General features: G+C 43.7%; 1 protein-coding gene across 1 annotated transcript in view; it reads right to left on the minus strand.

The window, feature by feature from the left end:
* cspg4ba (chondroitin sulfate proteoglycan 4ba) overlaps positions 1-14,936 on the minus strand; it is a 105,884-nt gene extending 90,948 nt beyond the window's left edge. The window contains exon 1 of the mRNA XM_060822822.1: positions 14,781-14,936. Coding sequence (XP_060678805.1) covers positions 14,781-14,850 — 70 coding nt within the window. The 5' untranslated portion in view covers positions 14,851-14,936. The remainder of the gene's footprint in view (positions 1-14,780) is intronic.
* Between the last annotated feature and the right edge of the window lie 5,197 nt (positions 14,937-20,133).

The following is a 20,133-nucleotide window of genomic DNA, read 5'->3' on the forward strand; positions in this document are numbered from 1 at the left end:
CTACTGACCTCCTCCTAGAACTTGAATTCTGTCGCTGCTACATAATTATTTGTCTGGTTTACAATGTCAATGACTAAGTTTGAATTGGTTACATCTACCGTTCCTTTTCGATATCATGTTATAGCACCAAGTGGGATTGCAGAAATGCAGCATTCACCTGTGTAATGGTATGCTTTACATCATGTAACACACAAGCAGATGAACCTCTACAATTCTATCATATCTATATATAAGCTTGCACCACAGCAAGTCTGACATCAGTGGTGACTGGGTAACAAGTTTCCTTTCATTTTTTCAAGTGAATGTGGGTATGATTGGTTAAACCAACATTTATTGCCCAGCCCTAAATGCCATAAAGAAGATGGTGGTGAGCTGCCTTCTTCAACCAGTTCAATCCTTCAAGAGTAGGAGCACCCATAGTGCTGCTGGGATGGGATATCCAAGATTTTGAACCAACATCACTGAAGGAAAGGTAATTTATTTCCAAGTCAGCACAGTGTCAGGAACTTGTAGGTGGTGGTGTTCCCATACATTTGCTGCCCTTGTACAAAGTCACAGACTAATCTACATATAATGAACATGAAGAATGACTGATTTTTGTTTTTAACTAAAAGCGTATGCTTGACGTCTGCAGATGATGGACCATCATTCAAAAATATATAAAATCCCAGGTCTATCAATCCTCTATTATCATAAGCAAGTACTGGCACCTTAATGAATATCAAAGCACATATGTGGCATGTCTATCTAAACATCATCAATTATGTCTAGACAGTACACTTTATATTTCAACAAAATTATGTACTCGACAAACCAAAATAAAATCAAAGAGAGCTCATTGACTACTTAGAACATTTTCTTTTTAACTGGAATGTAAACAATGTGAAACATGCCTCAGCAAGAGACATGGTTCTGAGTTTACAGGTGATAACACGAGAAGCTATAAAACGCAATTTCTTTTTCAATTTCCTGATTAAGCTGACAGCAATGTTAACACCCATAAGCATGTAAGAACTATATGCAGGGGTAGACTGTTTGAGCTTGGAGGCTGTTCCACCAATCAACAAAAACCCTGGTTCATCTGATGGTGGCCTCAACGCCAATTTTCAGCCTGCCCCCTATATCCCTTGGCCCCTTTGTTGATCAAAAATCTATCCAACTAAGCCAAAAATATATTGAACAATACAGCGTGCAGTTCTTTTTGATGAACAGAACTCCACAGACTTAGACAGAAAATAAAATCCTTCAAGTAGGTGCCCATTTGTTTATGCGGTCTTTCTGTATATATAAAAAAACAATTTTGATAAGAATTTCAATCACATAGATCACTCACTCTAATCTCAACTTTGAGAGCACAATTCCTACATTTCATATCACCATCACTAGTTTTCTGAAAGGAGTGATGTACAGATTAATGAATTCAGAACAAATTAAAACTAAAAAGGCTGATTCTGGAACATACTAACAAAGATTAAATAGAAACACCTCAACTCTTCACTCATCTGTTTAATTTTAGCTTTTAGTCATTTATTGGAGCTATTTTATGGAAGGGATTGCATATGATAGATTGGTTTTCGTGCATACTTCAGCTTAGTTGCATTTATACTATCTTTCAGTGTTAAGCATAGTCAAATCATAGGTTACAGGCTCCAGGAAAGCTGAGACTGTATTATAAAGACTTTGGTCAGATTGCATCTCAAGTATTGTGGCCAATCCTGCTGAGGTTACTGATAGACCTGCAAGACATTAAAACACTTGCTAGACATCTCAATGAAGATTTGCAAGATTTAAACCTCATGCCATAGCTGTGTGTTTTTACAAACAACCGGAAAATCTGTAGAATTTCAAGCCAAAAGGAAGGCACCTGAGAAACAATCTAAAAGATAAAAGGTAGTTAGGGAAATAGAAAATATAAATCTGAAGTATCACTAAAATAAGTAATGAATGCAGGACAGGAAATACAGATTCAAGCCATAAACAGCACATTTTGGATAATGTTCTGAAGAAAATCAGTGGCTAATGTGGAATAAACTTCCAGAAATAATGGATAGCAGAGGCAAAATCCTGGAATCATTTCTGGGTGAAGGACTGAGTGCACAAGGCGAGGTGGAGGGACAGATAGTGTTGAGGTAGCAAGGAGACCACAAAATGATTTTAACAGCCTGAGAGAGTGAGCAAAGAAATGGCAGATGGAATACAATGTGGGAAAGTGTGAGGTTATGCAATTCCCTTGAAAGATCAGAGGTGTAGACTATTTTCTAAATGGGAAAATGCTTCAGAAATCTGAAGCTCAAAGAGACTTGGGAGTTCAGGATTCATTTAAGGTGCAGGTTCAGCTGGTGGTTAGGAAGGCAAAAGCAATGTTAGCTCTCATTTCCTTAAGGCCATAATACAAGAGCAGAGATGTACTGCTGAGGCCCGACCATATTTCGAATATGGTAGGTAGTTCTGGGCCCCATAATCGAGGAAGGACTTGCTGGCATTGGAGGGAGTCCAGAGGAAGTTTAGAAGAATGATCCTGAGGATGAAGGGCTTGTCATATGTGGAGCAATTGAGCACACTGAGTCTTGACGGAATTTAGAAAGATAAAGGAGAATCTCATTGAAACTTACAGAATACGGAGAGGCCTCAATAGACTTAATATGGAGCTGTTCCCCTAGTAGGAGGGAATAGGACACGGAGAGTGAAGAGAGGATCCTTTAGAACTGAAATGAGGAGGAATTTCTTCACCAGAGGGTGGGGAATCTGTGGAACTCATTGCCACAAAAGGCTGTGAGGCCAAATCATTGAATGCATTAAAGACAAACAAAGATAGATTCTTGATTGCTAAGGGATTCAAGAGTTACTGGGAGAAGACAGGAGAATGGGGTTGAGAAACATATCAGCCATGATCGAATGGTGGAGCAGACTTGATGGGCCAAAGGGCCGAATTCTTTTCCTATATTTTATAGTCTTAAAATCTGAAGAAATTTAGGACCCATTTGATTGATATTTTGTCCTCTTAGTCTATAACTGTACTCAAAGTAACACTATATATTTCTGCAGCTGCTGAGATAATGGGCATAGTATCTGTGGAATGCAACTGCTAAGTTGAGTAATGTTCACCGAAATATTATGCTATCTTTATTTTGCAGCCTTGCTGCAAGCAGTAACCCTGACTTTAGGGGCAGCTCAGCAATATATAATGGTTCTTCTGACATAGCCATAATGGAGACATAATAAGAGCAGTATTTTTGTGGCCTATTGACAAATATGGAACTGAAATTATGTGATGTCATTGAAAAATGTTAAAACAAACTTTTTAAAATCATATAAAGAGAGGTGGTAATGGTTTAAGTTTCAAGTTCAAATAATTATCAGCTGTCCTAATAATTTTTTCCCTCTCTGGCACTGCATTCAATTGTTTTATTCTCTTTCATACAAATGCCATTTGGTATGTTCCTCCAATTAAAAATACTATTGAGATGCCTGGTGTTATTATAAAATCAATATATTCTTGCTGTGTAATACACAATGTATAATCACTTCAAATATGCCCACTCATTCTTGTTATATGGATGTTAGCTAATAAAATAATTCAAGATTATTCTTCAACAGAAATCAAGAAGTGGCTCCACTATTCCACTGATGAAGGGCTTATGCTCGAAACGTCGAACTCTCTATTCCTGAGATGCTGCCTGGCCTGCTGTGCTTTGACCAGCAACACATTTGCAGCTGTGATCTCCAGCATCTGCAGACCTCATTTTTTACCCACTATTCAGTGGCTCAGGCTGATGTTCTCAAAACAATTTCGTGTCCTGCTATTGCCAGTGGGAACTTAAAAGTGGACTATAAACAGGAATTAAACAAAGAAGTATCAGTAATGGAACCATTGGATTGTTATAAAAACCAACTGATTCAAAAACTTACCTTTTGGAAAGGAAGCCTGGAGCCCCTTCACAGCCCCTACTGTTATATCTTAACAGCACTCACAAATGGCTTAGCAACCCACATTGTAATAAACTGCTACAAAAACTTCAAATAAGAATAAAACCAGACAGCCCACTTGGCATTGACCTAGGCACACTTTTCCCAGTTAACCTTGGAAATACCTTCTTCACAAACTTCTGTCAAAATTATGAGACGGTACGTTCCCATAGACTAGTCAAGCAACAAGCTTCCTGACAAAGTCACACTTCTGAGACATGCCTTACAGCCTATATCCTAAATTCCTTCCTCACCGTCCCTGAGAATGTGCTCTCCTACCTTCAGGACTGAACCACCAGAAGTATCACCCCCACAGAGGTGCATAAGCAGGAGGGAGTGGCCACAGACATCCTTAAGACCATAAGGTATAGCAGCAGAATTAGGCTATTCAGCCCATCAAGTCTGTTCCACCATTCAATCATAGCTGATATATTTCTCAATCTGGTTTTCCTGTTTTCTCCCCACAGTAATGCCTTACTAATCAAGAACCTATCTACCTCTGGCTTAAATCCACTTGGCCTTCACAGCCTTCTGTGGCAACTGCCCTCTTAAGACTGACTCCAGGCCTAATGAGGTTCCCTGGCATCAGGTCAAACATGGGCAAGCAAACATCCTGCTGATTACCACAACATTCCCATCAGCTAAAGAAACAGTGCTGCTCCATGTTCAATCCATTTTTTGAGCTAGAACTGAAAGTAGCCAAGACAAAGCTCTACACTAGATAGGAGATTTCAATAGCCATCCAAAACTACTCTTAGTAGCCCCATTACTGATCAACTGGCCAGTTCCTGAAGGACATAACAAGGGCCTAAAACAGAACCAGAACCAGAAAGAGCAGAAAATAAACGCGCAGCCAACGACAAATACAGCTTAAGTATTCTTATCGAGATGGAATTAGATCCAATCCAAGAACTCAAAACTGGGCATCCGTGAGACAATGTGGACCAATAGCACAAGGGTATTTCACCATAACTTGTATCCTCTTGGCCAAACAGGTTTCTTACTCTACCATTAACATCAAGCCACGCACTGAATGAGAACTGTAGGATAGAATGCCAGGCATGCCAGTAACAGACAAAACAAAAGAAAAAGATTCAAATGTGACCAGGCTACAGGACATGTCATAGGCACTGTCTTGCAGTTATGTCCCTCAATGGTACAACTTTGAGGGAAGTATAGGAGCAGACAGACCTCTGGGTTCACACGCATGATTCTCTGAAAGTGGCCAAGCAAGTTGGAACAGTTATTATGAAGGCTTAGACGATCCTTGGGTTTATAAATACAAGCATACAGTCCAAAAGCAAGACCTCTACACGTCATTGACCAGACCATATTTGGAATTGTGTGCTCGGCTCTGAGAACTTTATTTATGGAAGGATGTTAAAGCCTTAGAGAGCGTGCAGAGATCATTTACTAAAACAGTATCAAAAATGAGGGATTTTAGACACAAGGAAAGTTTAGAAAAATCTGGCTTATTCTCCTTGGAGCAGAGATGATGAAGAGGCAACTTATTGAGGTGTTCAGAATTATGAACAATTTTAACAAGTTAAAAGGAGGATATTCTGTTTCTACTAGTTTATATGCCTAGAACTAGGATTTCAAGACTCTCAGCAAGAGAGTTGGAGTGAGATAAGGAGAAACTTCTTTACTTTAAGTTGTTCAGATTTGAAATTTGCTCCCTGGGAGAGTGGTGGAGGCAGATTCCAGAGGAGGTTTCAAAACAGAGCTGGATATATATTTGAAAGTGAAAGAGGACTATGGAGATAGGGCTGGGGAATGGGATTAGCTGGGCAGCTCTTTCAGGAGCTGGTACAGACAAGATGCACCAAATGGCCTCCTACTGAACTGTAAAACTATGATTCTGTCCCTGTTTTCAATATGCTAACTTTATTCTGCGTTTAATATCCTCAGGTCCCAGACACTCTCTCAAGGGAAAACATGTACCTTGTCAATTCTCCTAAGAATCTTGGAGATTTCAATAAAGTGCTCTCTCATTCTTCTAAATTTCACCATATTCTACCTGCCCTCATAATACAGTCCTTTCATACCTGGTATCATACCTTCTCTGGACTGCCTCCAATGACAGTACCTCTTTCCTTCAGTTGCAGGATAAAAACTGTTCATAATATTCCAGCTCTTGTCTGACTAGTGCCTTGTATAGTTTGAGCAAAACCTCCCTACTTTTATACTCCATTCTCTTTGAAAGAAAGTCCAATAGTCCATTTATTTTCCATATTACCCACTGAACTTGGATGTTACCTGTCCAGTCACAACAGCCCAAAGTGAAATGGACTGCACAAAATCATAGCACCACCTGTTATATGACACTTAGATACAATCAACATATTAATCTTGAAGGCTACCACAGGATTTTGTTGAGCACATGGTGAAGAACTAGGGACAAGAATCACAGAATTGTAATAGTACAAAAGGAGGCCTAGACTTAGTGCAAAACCCCTGCCTTTTCTCAATGACCCTTTACATTGTTTCAAGGTGAGAATTATACATGCCTTTTTGAATGAATCAATTGACCATGCCTTCACCACACTCTAAGACGTTCCATTTCCGAACCACTCACTATGAAAAAGTACAGTGCAAGAACTCAACCAGGATTTGGAAAAGATGACATATGAGGCATCACTGTTAGGCATGCAGATCAAGATGTTCATTGACTAGTCTGTCAGGCAATATCCTAACACTGTGAAGGACCATGGTGGAGACCGGCTCAAACTTGCCAAGAGGAATGGCATGAACCATACCTTCTTTACCACCTCTGTTCCATCTTTCTGCTGCCTTGCAAAAGCAAAATCACAGCAACTGTAACGCTCATATCTGTTGTGCTCTTGATGTGAACAAGTCATCTACTTGCCTATATACCGCATGGTGATACATTGTTATGAATACATTTATATTTAGGGAATATGAGAAACAAAAAGCTAAAAGGTCAAAGAAAATTGTAAACTGTCTGAATGAAAATGCAAGTAATTTGAGAGAAGAGTCCAGTAAAGGTTTTAAATGAGAGAGGTGCATTTCATGACTTAATTGTGGGATAAACAGATATGGACAAGCCCTAGACTCTGTGCTGTGCATAGAAACAGTCTCTGGATGTGTCTTCACAGACCTTGATGTGGTTATGAATGCAGGAGTTTGCAGGGAAAAGCAGAGCTTTCTTTCTCTCTCTCTCTCTCACACACACACACACAAACACACACACAGAGTCAATGAGAGAGACAAAGTAAAATTAGCTGTAAGATCGCTCAGTGAAACTTGATAACATTTCAAACATCAGGGTTCCTAATTGTTTCCATCTCTTCCTGAAATCTGGTCTAAAGATCTTTCACCATTCTGTGACTGTCAGCAACTTAACCTTAGTTGCAGGAAATTGAAGGGACTATGAGAAATCAGAAACATAGAACATGGAAAATAAGTGCAAGAGTAGGCCATTCAGCCCCTCAGGCCTGCACCACCATTCAACACGATCATGCAATCTCAGTATCCCATTCCTGCCCTCTCCCCAGACCCCTTGACCCCTTTAGCTGCAAGGGCCACGTTCAGCTCCCTCTTGAATATATCTAATGAACTGGCAGCATCAGTTTCCTATGGAAGAGAATTCCACAGGTTCACAACTCTCTGAGTGAAGAAATTCTTCCTCATCTCGGTCCTGAATTCTGAGACTGTGACCCCTTGTTCTGGACTGCCCCAACATCAGGAATATTCTTCCTGCATCAAGCCTGCCCAGTCCCATCAGGATTTTATATGTTTCTAGGAGAGCACCCCCTCATTCTTCTAAATTCCAGCGAACACAAGCCCAGTCAATCCAGCCTTCCTCATATGTCAGTCAACCCATTCTATATTCTGAATTCATACTCCGGACCCACAGAGGTGCTAGTCCTTTATTTTTCAAACACAAAGTATCTGTGGAGCTGAGTTGTCTTGTCTGTATGAATGTATGCATTCAGATATAAGAATCTATGCTTACTTCTGACAAAGTAGCTTAGCTGTTAATCATTTTGCCACTTGTTTAAAGAATAAATAGAACAATACAGCACAGAACAGGCCCTTCGGCCCACGATGTTGTGCCGAACATCTATCCTAGATTAAGCACCCATCCATGTACCTATCCAATTGCCGCTTAAAGGTTGCCAATGATTCTGACTCTACCACTCCCACGGGCAGCGCATTCCATGCCCCCACCACTCTCTGGGTAAAGAACCCACCCCTGACATCTCCCCTATACCTTCCACCCTTCACCTTGAATTTATGTCCCCTTGTAACACTCTGTTGTACCCGGGGAAAAAATTTCTGACTGTCTACTCTATCTATTCCTCTGATCATCTTATAAACCTCTACCAAGTCACCCCTCATCCTTCGTCGTTCCAACGAGAAGAGGCCGAGAACTCTCAACCTATCCTCGTACGACCTATTCTCCATTCCAGGCAACATCCTGGTAAATCTTCTCTGCACCCTCTCCAAAGCTTCCACATCTTTCCTAAAGTGAGGCGACCAGAACTGCACACAGTACTCCAAATGTGGCCTAACCAAAGTCCTGTACAGCTGCAACATCACTTCACGACTCTTGAATTCAATCCCTCTGCTAATGAACGCTAATACACCATAGGCCTTCTTACAAGCTCTATCCACCTGAGTGGCAACTTTCAAAGATCTATGTACATAGACCCCAAGATCCCTCTGTTCCTCCACCTGACTAAGAACCCTACCGTTAACCCTGTATTCCGTATTCTTATTTGTTCTTCCAAAATGGACAACCTCACACTTGGCAGGGTTGAACTCCATCTGCCACTCCTCAGTCCAGCTCTGCATCATATCTAAGTCCCTTTGCAGCCGACAACAGCCCTCCTCACTGTCCACAACTCCACCAATCTTCGTATCATCTGCAAATTTACTGACCCACCCTTCGACTCCCTCATCCAAGTCATTAATAAAAATTACAAACAGCAGAGGACCCAGAACTGATCCCTGCGGAACTCCACTTGTAACTGGGCTCCAGGCTGAATATTTACCATCTACCACCACTCTCTGACTTCGACCGGTTAGCCAGTTTTCTATCCAATTGGCCAAATTTCCCTCTATCCCATGCCTCCCGACTTTCCGCATAAGCCTACCATGGGGAACCTTATCAAATGCCTTACTAAAATCCATGTACACTACATCCACTGCTCTACCCTCATCCACATGCTTGGTCACCTCCTCAAAGAATTCAATAAGACTTGTAAGGCAAGACCTACCCTTCACAAATCCGTGCTGGCTGTCCCTAATCAAGCAGTGTCTTTCCAGATCCTCATAAATCCTATACCTCAGTACCCTTTCCATTACTTTGCCTACCACAGAAGTAAGACTAACTGGCCTGTAATTCCCGGGGTTATCCCTATTCCCTTTTTTGAACAGGGGCTCAACATTCGCTACTCTCCAGTCCCCTGGTACCACCCCCGTTGACAGTGAAGACGAAAAGATCATTGCCAACGGTACTGCAATTTCTTCTCTTGCTTCCCACATAATCCTAGGATATATCCCGTCAGGCCCGGGGGACTTGTCTACCCTCAAGTTGCTCAAAATGTCCAACACATCTTCCTTCCTAACAAGTATCTCTTCTAGCTTACCAGTCCGTTTTACACTCTCCTCTTCAACAAGACGGTCCCTCTCGTTCGTAAATACTGAAGAAAAGTACTCATTCAAGACCTCTCCTATCTCTTCCGACTCAACACACAATCTCCCACTACTGTCCTTGATCGGACCTACCCTCGTTCTCGTCATTCTCATGTTTCTCACATACGCATAAAATGCCTTGGGGTTATCCTTGATCCTATCCGCCAAGGATTTTTCATGCCCTCGCTTAGCTCTCCTAATCCCTTTCTTCAGGTCCCTTCTGGCTACCCTGTATCCCTCCACTGCCCTGTCCGAACCCTGTTTCCTCAACCTTATGTAAGCCTCCTTCTTCCTCTTTACTAGACATTCAACCTCCCTCGTCAACCAAGGCTCCCTCACACGACCGTTTCTTTCCTGCCTGATAGGTACATACATATCAAGGACACGTCGTATCTGCTCCTTGAAAAAGTTCCACATTTCCACCACATCCTTCCCTGACAGCCTATGCTCCCAACTTATGCTCCTCAAATCCTGTCTTACAGCATCGTAATTTCCCTTCCCCCAATTGTAAAATCTACCCTGTTGTGCACACCTATCTCTCTCCATAACCAAGGTGAAAGTCACAGAATTGTGGTCACCATCACCAAAATGTTCACCCACTAACAAGCCCATCATTTGTCCCGGTTCATTACCGAGTACCAAATCCAATATGGCCTCCCCTCTGGTTGGACAATCTACATACTGAGTTAGATCTTGCTTAAAATAAATTATCTATTTTTAAGTTCATGAAAGAAGCCTGGTGAAATTTTCTTTACTCTGGAAGGTAGTACAAAAATGAGACAAGCAGACTCATTTTGGTGAATTACTAACACATTTTCATTTCTGGTTCAGCTCATTACCAGCGTGCTCCTCTCTCAGTGTAACAATGACAATAAACTTTGGCAAATGGATTAAAGAAACTTCAGAAATGCTTCTGAAAGTGTTCAGATGTTTTTCAACAGGAAAAGGAGATAAATTTCATCTAACTTCAACACGAATCTCTGGGTCTTTTAATTAACACCATTCCAGGCCCCATCTTACTGCTTCAGAGCACTTTTCTCAGGAGAGGGCAATCTAAGTACATTAGCACCTCGACATATGAACGACCCTGTTCATGGACAAATCAGTTTACGAACAGGATTGTACGTAAAATTCTGCTTCAACGTACGTACGAAATTCAAGGTACGAATGAAGGGACAACCGCAAAAAGCCCGTGTGTGACCATGTGGTTTCACTGTTCTGCTTTGCTACGCGCTTGTTGAACGCAAAAGCTCTCAGGCCCCGCATGATCTCATTCAGTTCGTCTTTGGCACGTGTGCTGTGAACAGCCGTCCAAGCATTCTGACGCTATCCGAACAATGGGAAAAATTGATTCAGTTCGCGAACCGGGTCGAGGTGCTACTGTATTACCAAGACCTGATTTATCCAAACGTGGATTCCTAGCATCATATTAGCAATTTAGATAATGTACCATTAGGAGGGTGCAGGTTCAATGTATTAAGACATATGCCAGAAAAGCAGGTGTGTGTACCTGGACCCCAGGAGAATACTGCACGAGCTACACAGACAACAGCTCAGACAACTTGCACCCCCCACCTCCCAGGAGACATTACTATAAAATTGTCACCCACTAATCTCTTAAATACAAATGATGCCAGTCCCCATTACTCAATTGGTAGCACCATCATCTGAGTCACAAAGGCAAATCCTGCTCTTTATAGCCTCAAGCACAAACTCCAGGCTGACACACAGTGCATGCTCAGAGGTGCCATAATTCAGATGAGATGTTAAACCAAGGGCCCATCTGTAGTGAAAAAAAATCCCATGGCAATATTTCAAAGAACAGCAGGGAAAATCTCCTCAGTGTGCTGGAAAATATTTACCCTTCAATCCAACAACAAAGGAACAGATTATCTGATTATTACCACATTATGTTTGTTGGGCCTGACTGAGTGCAAATTGGTAACCATGACTCTGACAATACATCAGTGATTACACTTCCAGAAATACTCATTCAGCTGAAAAACACTTTGGATACCTGGAAATTGTGAAGAGGCTGTTGTGGCGCAGTGATGTTATCCTACTTCTGGGCCAGGAGGCCTGGGTTCAAGTCCCACCTGTTCCCGAACTGTGTTATAACAAATCTGAGAAGGTTGATTCATAACGTCGACCTGGACGTTTTTTTTTAAGTAAAAATCTACTCCCTGACCAACTCCCATCTATTTTTTAAAGAACAAAGAACAGCACAGCACTGGAACATACCCTTTGGCCAACCAAGCCTGCGCTGACATATGACAGCTTTCTAAACCAAAAACTCTATGCTGTCCATATCTTTTATCTCTTGCCTATTCATGTATTTGTCAAGATGCCTCTTAAACTTAGTGATTGTATTTGGTTCTACCACCTCCTCTGGCAGCGCACTTATGTTGCTCACTGTAAAACACTTGACTCTCACATCTCCTTCAAACTTTCCCTTTTGCCTTAAAACAATATCCCAGCGTAATTGACACTTCTGTCCTGGGAAAAAGACTCCAAGAATCCATTCCATCCACGCCTCTCAATTTTGTAAACTTTGATCAGATTGCTCCTCAGCCTCCAATATTCAGATGAAAACAAATCAAGTTTGTCCAATCTCTTCTCACAGTTAATATCCTCCAATATACCATCCTGACAAACTGTTTCTGTACTCTCTCCAAAGCCTCCACATCCTTCTCGCAGTATGGCAGCCAGAACTGTACACAATATTCTAAGTGTGGCCTAACTAAAGTTCCACACAGTTGCAACACGACTTGCCAATTTTTATACTCCATGTCCCGACCAATGATGGCAAGCATGCTATTTGTCTTCTTGACCACCTTATCCACTTGTGTTGCCACTTGCATGGTATGTACACTAGATCCTTCTGTTGTTAATGCTTGTAAAGTTTCGGCCACTTACTGAATACTTCCGTCCTGCATTACACCTTCCAAAATACATCACCTCACACTTGTCCAGATTAAATTCCATCTGCCATTTCTCTGCCCAAGGCTCCAGCCCAGCACCACTGGTCACAGATCTCCAGCTCCTTCTTCCACTACTATGTACTACTTAGTCTTCGATGGCTAAGCCAATTCTTTATCCATTTTACCAACTAACCACAGGTCCCATGTGACTTCACCTTCTGCATCAGCATGCCATGAGGAACTTTGTCAAAGACTTTGCTAAAGTTTGTGTCGACAACATCCATTGCCCTGCCCTAATCAAGCATCTTTGTCACTTTCTAAAAAACTCAAATCAAGTTTGAGACACAAGACTCAAAGCCTTGCTGCCTATCTCATCAACACAAAGCCATGCTGCCTATCATTAATAAATCCATATTTTTCCAAATGTGAATAATTCCTGCCCCTAAGAATCTTCTTCAATACTTTCCTTAACACTGCTGTGAGGCTCACTAGCCTGTAACTTCCTGAACTATCTCTATTGTCCTTATTTAACAAAGGAACAACATTAGTTACTCTCCAGTCTTCTCCTGTAACTAAAGAGAATACAAAAGATTTTTTACAAGACTGCAGCCATTTCCTCCCTCAGCATGCTGGGATAGAACCCATCTGGTCTTCGTACATTTCTATCTTAATGCTTTTCTAAACACCCAAAACCTTTTTTTAACATCAACATGCCCGAGAATACCAACATACCCCTGTCTAGAGTCACCATCCACTATGTCCTCCATCTATGTGAATACTGTACTAATGCAACGTATTCATTAAACATCTGAGTCACTAGCCCCTAGTTCTGTTTGCGATTCAAGCAGCTGCCAATCTCATACAGCTCCTGTAAAGTGCATGGGACCAAAACCCTCCAGGACGCAGCAGTCGTTAAGTTTGTTAATTCCTTAGGCAGACTAATGGATTGCTTATTGATTTAGCTTCAAGGGAGACAACTTCAAAGCCAGGATTGAATGCATTTTAATCATCTTCTGTCCCATTGCCTGGTGCCACCAAAAACCATATTTCACATTCAAAAAAAATTTATAAAAGGGCAATTTTATCCTTTCAAAACATTTATATGAAAACATGGTTAAAATTAAATCCAGGAACGTAAAACTTATTTTCATGAACTTAAGTCACAAAGAGGTTGAACATTTTGACATTGCATTTTCAAAGTTGGGCTTGTGCCAATGGCTTAAGCACTTCCTTCCTAGACATACAAGGAGTCTGCAATTTCGCATCTGATTTTGACAAGTGCTAAGACCTGAAAGGATGTCATGATCAGAATCAGCAATTGCAATCCAATCCAGTCAGTTGTGGAAGACTGGAAAGACAGATAGTTCTGAAAGCTCAACTCCATTTGACAAAGAAACTGATGATACTAGTCATCTTATATATTTGGAAGATGTAATGGATAATGAAAAGCACTGTAATGCAGATTAAAACAGAATGATGTTATTTCGTTAGCCCCAGGATCCTCAATACCATGAAGAAACAGGGAAAAAACAGTAAGCACTGGACTGACAGCTGGTGGAATTAAAGCTGACTGTTGGGCAAATGTTGTAGAATCTTTAAACGTGGATTTAGCAGCTCATATACTCGAACAGAACCTATAGCGTACCAATTTATACATACACGTGCACATATTCACTAAATTAGAACGCGGTTAAGTAAAATAAACTTGTTTTTAAATTAAACTAATCATGTTAGTTTAATTTAATAATTAAATTAATTTAATGATTAAACTAACAGTTTATAATAATTTTATTTTAATTTAATAATTAAACTGACAGTTAATAATAATGCATACAAACAATTGTGTATTTGAGACCACATTCACTTCACATTTAATATTTTAAGAATATCATGAAGCACAAATGAATGCCGTACAAAACTCAATATCCTAACTCCATGCTGTCCTCTTGGTGACAAACTGATGAGAAAGTGGGTTAACCTGCTAACGGTCAGAGCAAGAGATGTTTCCAGCATCTGCAGTCATTGTTTTTACCAGAGCAAGAGATTTGTCAATAACATGAAAACTACAGCAACTCAAGTTTTAAAGCTAACAAGCGGGCGCACAGAGGGAGGGAGTGCCACACTGATCCATCTGATGGGACCCTGTCCTTCCCGGGAGCAGGCTTGCAGTATTCCTGAGGAGAACTACTGTTCGGGTGACTTTCCAACTTCAGAGCAGCAAGTGCTTACCTCCATTAGCTGCAGACACACATATCCCCAACAGCAACAGGGCCATTCCGAACTTCCCGGAGAAGCCCATGCTGGAACCGCGGAGTTCCTTCCGACTTGCTTTACTACATTTTGTGGCCGAAAGTTTGTGTCAATCACAGCCCAGGACTCCTCAGTTCGTGCCGGATCCGCTCGGATGGCAACCGACGTACGGCGTCAATGCGCGTCCCGCATTCCAGCTCTCCCACCACCAACACCAGCAGCAGCAGCACCGCCCCCCTCATCTGCAGCTGTCTGTCAAACCAGGCCTGCTCCCTGCACGGCTACAATAGTTCCATAGGATCAGGTATAAAGACAGTGCATCTCATTGTCACTACTCCTGTGTTTTATCAGTTGAAGGCTCTTTGATCTGGTGGATGATCTCTGGGGAGGGTGAAAGCGAGAAAATAAGCTGCAAACTAAAAAGCACTGTGGATATATAGAAAGAAAACAAGGCGACACTCCCATCTCTCCCCTAGGACCTCAGGTGGACATTGGACCCATGGCAAAGAGATCTAGGCGAAAGTGATGACTGCAGATGCTGGAGATTAGAGTGGAGAGTGTGGTGCTGGAAAAGCACAGCAGGTCAGGCAGCATCTGAGGAGCAGGAGAATCAATGTTTCGGGTCAAAACCCTTCATCAGGCACCACTCAGCAAAGTGATGCTTAACTATCAAAGCAAGAGCTTGGCAAGCGTAGATGGATATTCATTAACACAAAGAAATGACAGCCTTAGATGGATATTCAGAAATACAAAGAAATGACAATTATAAAAAATTCAAAAAAAGATAAGGGTGAATTCAATACCAATATAAAAGCTGCAGATATGTGCACTTTTTATGAAACTGAGATCTAGCACTTAACAAATTCTCAAAGCACTTTATAGCGAACAAGTATTTTTGAAGATTAGTAATTATCACTTAGTAACTAAATATGCAGTTGTAATTACAAACTCTGTGGAACAAAAAATCATTACAGAAGGTGTGGTGACGGGAAGGAAATGGTGGAGCAGCGTAATTAACACTGCTATTTGCTATGGAATGCAGAAGAGAACAAAGGAAGTGTTCAAAGGCTGTGGAAAAGGAAGTCAAGTCGCAACCAATAATTGTGTGCCAGTGAAGATGCTAAATCTGATGTGGCAAAACTGCATTGGTCTGCATTCCAGAATTCTGAGGGATGTCTGTAAAAGAAGAAAAAGGAATAATGATTTTTCAGCATTTGTTAGAAATGGGACTAATGCCAAAAGGCCAAAGACTGATAAGTCATACAACTTTTCAGCCCACCACATGGTTCATGTGTATTTGTTGACGCCAAGTTGTAGACAATCTGCAATACATTCAGCCAAGCAATGAACTGATGGAGCTGTTGGCCCCTATCATAAACTCCAACAGCCCCGCTGTCAGATGGAGAATTGGACGGTGCGGACCCTGGGCCCGACCCAAAGACACCAGAGTGGGGTAATGGCTCCAGCGTGGAGCTGGACAGCTACCTCAGCCCTGGGAAGGTCCACCAGTTTGCCGTTACCACCGGGATGCACACAGTTACCCAAGAGGGGCAAGACCAGCAGCGAATGGACACTGTTAACCTCATAAACTGTTAAAATGGGGTTAAAAATTGCCAGCATCAATGTGCGTAGCATGAAATCGGCTACGCGATGTGTTTCTACGATGGCCTTACTGGCCAACGTTAAAGCCGACGTCCTGTTTCTGCGGGAGTGTGGGATACCGCACCTCAGCAGCTACAGGAGATGGTCGAGCTTGTGGGCCCATGGGCCATCAGTTTGATCGGGGGGCAATGATAGCCGTGCCTCCGGCCTGGGTATCCTGTTGTGAGAAGGCAACTTCACCATCTCCGAAATTAAGGAGGTGGTGGGCGGGCACCTCCTCGTCACTGACGTCATGTACAGAAATGCTCCCCTGAGACTGATTAATGTGTACGCCCCAGTGGGTAAGAGTGAACGGTTGGCTGTACTGCAGCAGCTTCCCCTGTTGCTGGCTACGTCCTGGCTGGTCATTCTGGCCAGAGACTTCAACTGTATCATTGATGCAGATGGACGATCTGGCGAGGGGGACAGTAAACTGGACGCCACGTCCAGAGCCCTGATGGACACGGTAAAAGATGCCAAGCTGCACAACATCTTCAGCACCCCTGCAGATGGAGCGCAGCATAGATACACCTGGTCACGGGCAGACGGCTCTATCCGCTCAAGGATAGATTACCTGTTTGTGTCCCGAACGCTCTCGGTCAGATCCACCAACATTAAGCTGGTGTTCTTCTCTGACCACTGCCTCCTGCTGGCTGACTGTCACCTACAGGACGAGCAGCGGGCTGGTAAGGGAACGTGGAAGCTGAACACAAAGCTGTTGACCCTGGGAAACATTGAGGAGCTCAAGAGGGACTACGCAGGTTGGAGAACCGTGAAGCCCCTCTTTGAGTCCCCGGCGGATTGGTGGGAAACAGTAAAAGGGAACATCAAGAGATTCTTCATCCTCAAAGGTGTTCAGGAGGCGAGAGAGAGGCGGGGAAAACTGTCCCAGCTCCAGGAAAGTATGCAAAACCTGCTCCTGCTGCAGACGATGGGGGTCGATGTCACGGAGGACCTCAAGGAGGTGAAGGGCCAGCAAGCCTCGCTCTTTGCCTCGGAGGCCTCCAAGATAATCTTCCGGTCCAGGGTCCACTCCGTGGAGCAGGACGAGACGTGCTCACGTTTCTTCTTCCAGAAAGTGCACAAAGAGAGCTCTGAGCTCAGCAGCCTGAAGGAAGAAAATGGCTCAGTAACATCATCTCAGGCTGACATCATGAAGATCATCAAATCCTTCTATGCCAGTCTGTATGACGCGAAGCTGACCGACAGCGCGACCTCCCAGTCGTTCCTGTCCTCTATCACGGAGGCCTTAGACGACAGAACACGCGAGAGGCTGGACCAGCCACTATCTCTAGACGAGCTGACCAAGGCCCTTGAATCCTTCAAAAAGAATGAAACTCCCGGAAGCGATGGCTTACTGGTCGAGCTCTATTCCGCTCTGTGGGACTTGATTGGCCAGGACCTGCTGGAGGTGTATGTCAGTATGCTTCGGGCAGGTACCATGAGTGAATCCATGAGGAAAGGCATCACCACCCTCATCTACAAGCGGAAGGGGGAGAGGGAGGAACTCAAGAATTGGAGACCAATTTCACTGTTGAATGCGGATTACAAAATTCTATCAAAAGTAATCGCCAACCGGGTCAGGTCTGCTCTGGGGTCGGTGATTCACCCTGACCAAACCTGTGCTGTGCCGGGCAGGAAGATCTCTGACAGTCTCGCACTCCTCAGGAATACGATCGCCTACGTGCAGGACAGAGGGTTGGACGCCTGCCTGATCAGCCTGGACCAGGAGAAAGCCTTTGACAGGATATCACACAGGTATATGAGAGATGTTCTCTCCAAAACGGGCTTTGGGGAGGGAATCTGCAATTGGATCAGACTGCTCTACACCAACATTGTCAGTGCAGTCTCAATCAATGGGTGGGAATCAGATAGCTTCCCAGTCAGATCTGGAGTCAGGCAGGGCTGCCCTCTCTCTCCTGCCTTGTTTGTGTGCTGCATAGAGCCATTTGCCGAGTCCATCTGGAAGGATGCAAGCCTGAGGGGGGTGACTATTCCTGGCAGCGGGGGCCTGCAGGTTAAGGCCTCCCTGTACATGAATGACGTCGCTGTTTTCTGCTCCGATCCGCTGTCCATGCGCAGACTCATGTGCATATGTGACCAGTTCGAACAGGCCTCGTGGGCCAAGGTCAACTGAGGCAAGAGCGAGGCCATGCTCTTCGGGAACTGGGCTGACCAATCCTCGATCCCCTTCACCGTCAGGACCGACCACCTGAAGGTGCTGGGCATTTGGTTCGGGGGGGGCTGGGTCATGCACCAAGTCTTGGGAGGAGCGTATCAGCAAAGTGAGACAGAAACTGGGCAGATGGAAGCTACGGTCACTCTCCATCGTGGGAAAAAAACCTGGTCATCAGGTGTGAGGCATTGTCATTGCTATTATACGTGGCACAGGTCTGGTCTATTCCCAGAACCTGTGCTGCTGCAGTCACCCGGGCCATCTTCCAGTTTATATGGAGATCAAAGATGGACTGGGTCTGAAGGGACTCGCTGTACAAAGATCTGGGCAATGGGGAAAAAATACACCCAATGCCACCCTCACCCTGATGGCCACCTTTGTGTGTGGCTGCATCAAGCTGTGCGTGGATCCCCGGTACGCAAACACCAAGTGTCACTACGTACTGAGGTTCTACCTGTCCCCGGTGTTGTGAATGATGGGCCTGGCCTCGCTGCCGCGGAACGGTAGTTGGACCGTTCCGTATCACCTGTCCTTCGTGGAGAAGTTTATGAAGAGAAACACCTTTGACCACAAATCCATCAGGAAGTGGTCAGCATGTAGTGTCCTTGAGACCCTTCGAGAAAAGGAGAGGGCGGATCCTATCGAGCAGTTCCCTGAGCAGACTGTCAAAGCCATTTGGCAGAATGCCTCATCGCCAGAACTTTCCAACAAGCACCAAGACTTGGCTTGGCTGGTGGTGAGAAGGGCTCTGCCTGTGAGATCCTTTATGCACGCCCGGACTCTCAGCCGCACCGCACGCTGCCCTCGAAGCGACTGCAGCGGGGACGAGACTGTCATACACCTCCTTCTGGAATGTGCCTATGCAGAAGAAGTCTGGAGAGGAATGCAGTGGCGTTTGTCGAGGATCGTCCTGAGCAGCGCCGTGACCTGGGACTCCGTCCTCCATGGCCTGTTCCCTGGGAAACACACCGAGACGAATATTAACTGTGCCTGGAGGATCATCAGCTCGGTAAAGGACGCTCTCTGGGCGGTCCGAAACCTGTTGATCTTCCAGCTGTAGGAGTTGACCCCGACTGAGTGTTGCAGACTGGCACATTCCAAGGTCCAGGACTACGTGGTGAGGGATGCGCTGAAGCTTGGGGCAGCTGCCGTCAAGGCGCGGTGGGGAAAGACCACCGTGTAACGTCTGCCTGCCTAAAGAACAGGGGGCCCATGCAGTCGTTTGGGCTCTGCTGACGCCTCAGCTAAATATATGGGCATATGATTGAAAAATGTACAGACCAGTATATAAAAGTGATAAATTCTGATCTCTTTATGTAAATGTTTACATATGTATGGCATGACCAACTGTACAGACCATCAAATTATTTTATGAATAAAGTATATTTTTGAAATAAAAAAATCTCTGCTTCCATTCTACTAGTTTTGGCCCCAGTTCACCTGTTTTGGACAAGACTATTCATAACCTCCGTACCACATTCACCAACAGGAGCAGGCTATTTACAAACACATTGA

Source organism: Hemiscyllium ocellatum, chromosome 1, assembly GCF_020745735.1.
Source record: "Hemiscyllium ocellatum isolate sHemOce1 chromosome 1, sHemOce1.pat.X.cur, whole genome shotgun sequence".
NCBI classification, from domain to species: Eukaryota; Metazoa; Chordata; class Chondrichthyes; order Orectolobiformes; family Hemiscylliidae; genus Hemiscyllium; species Hemiscyllium ocellatum.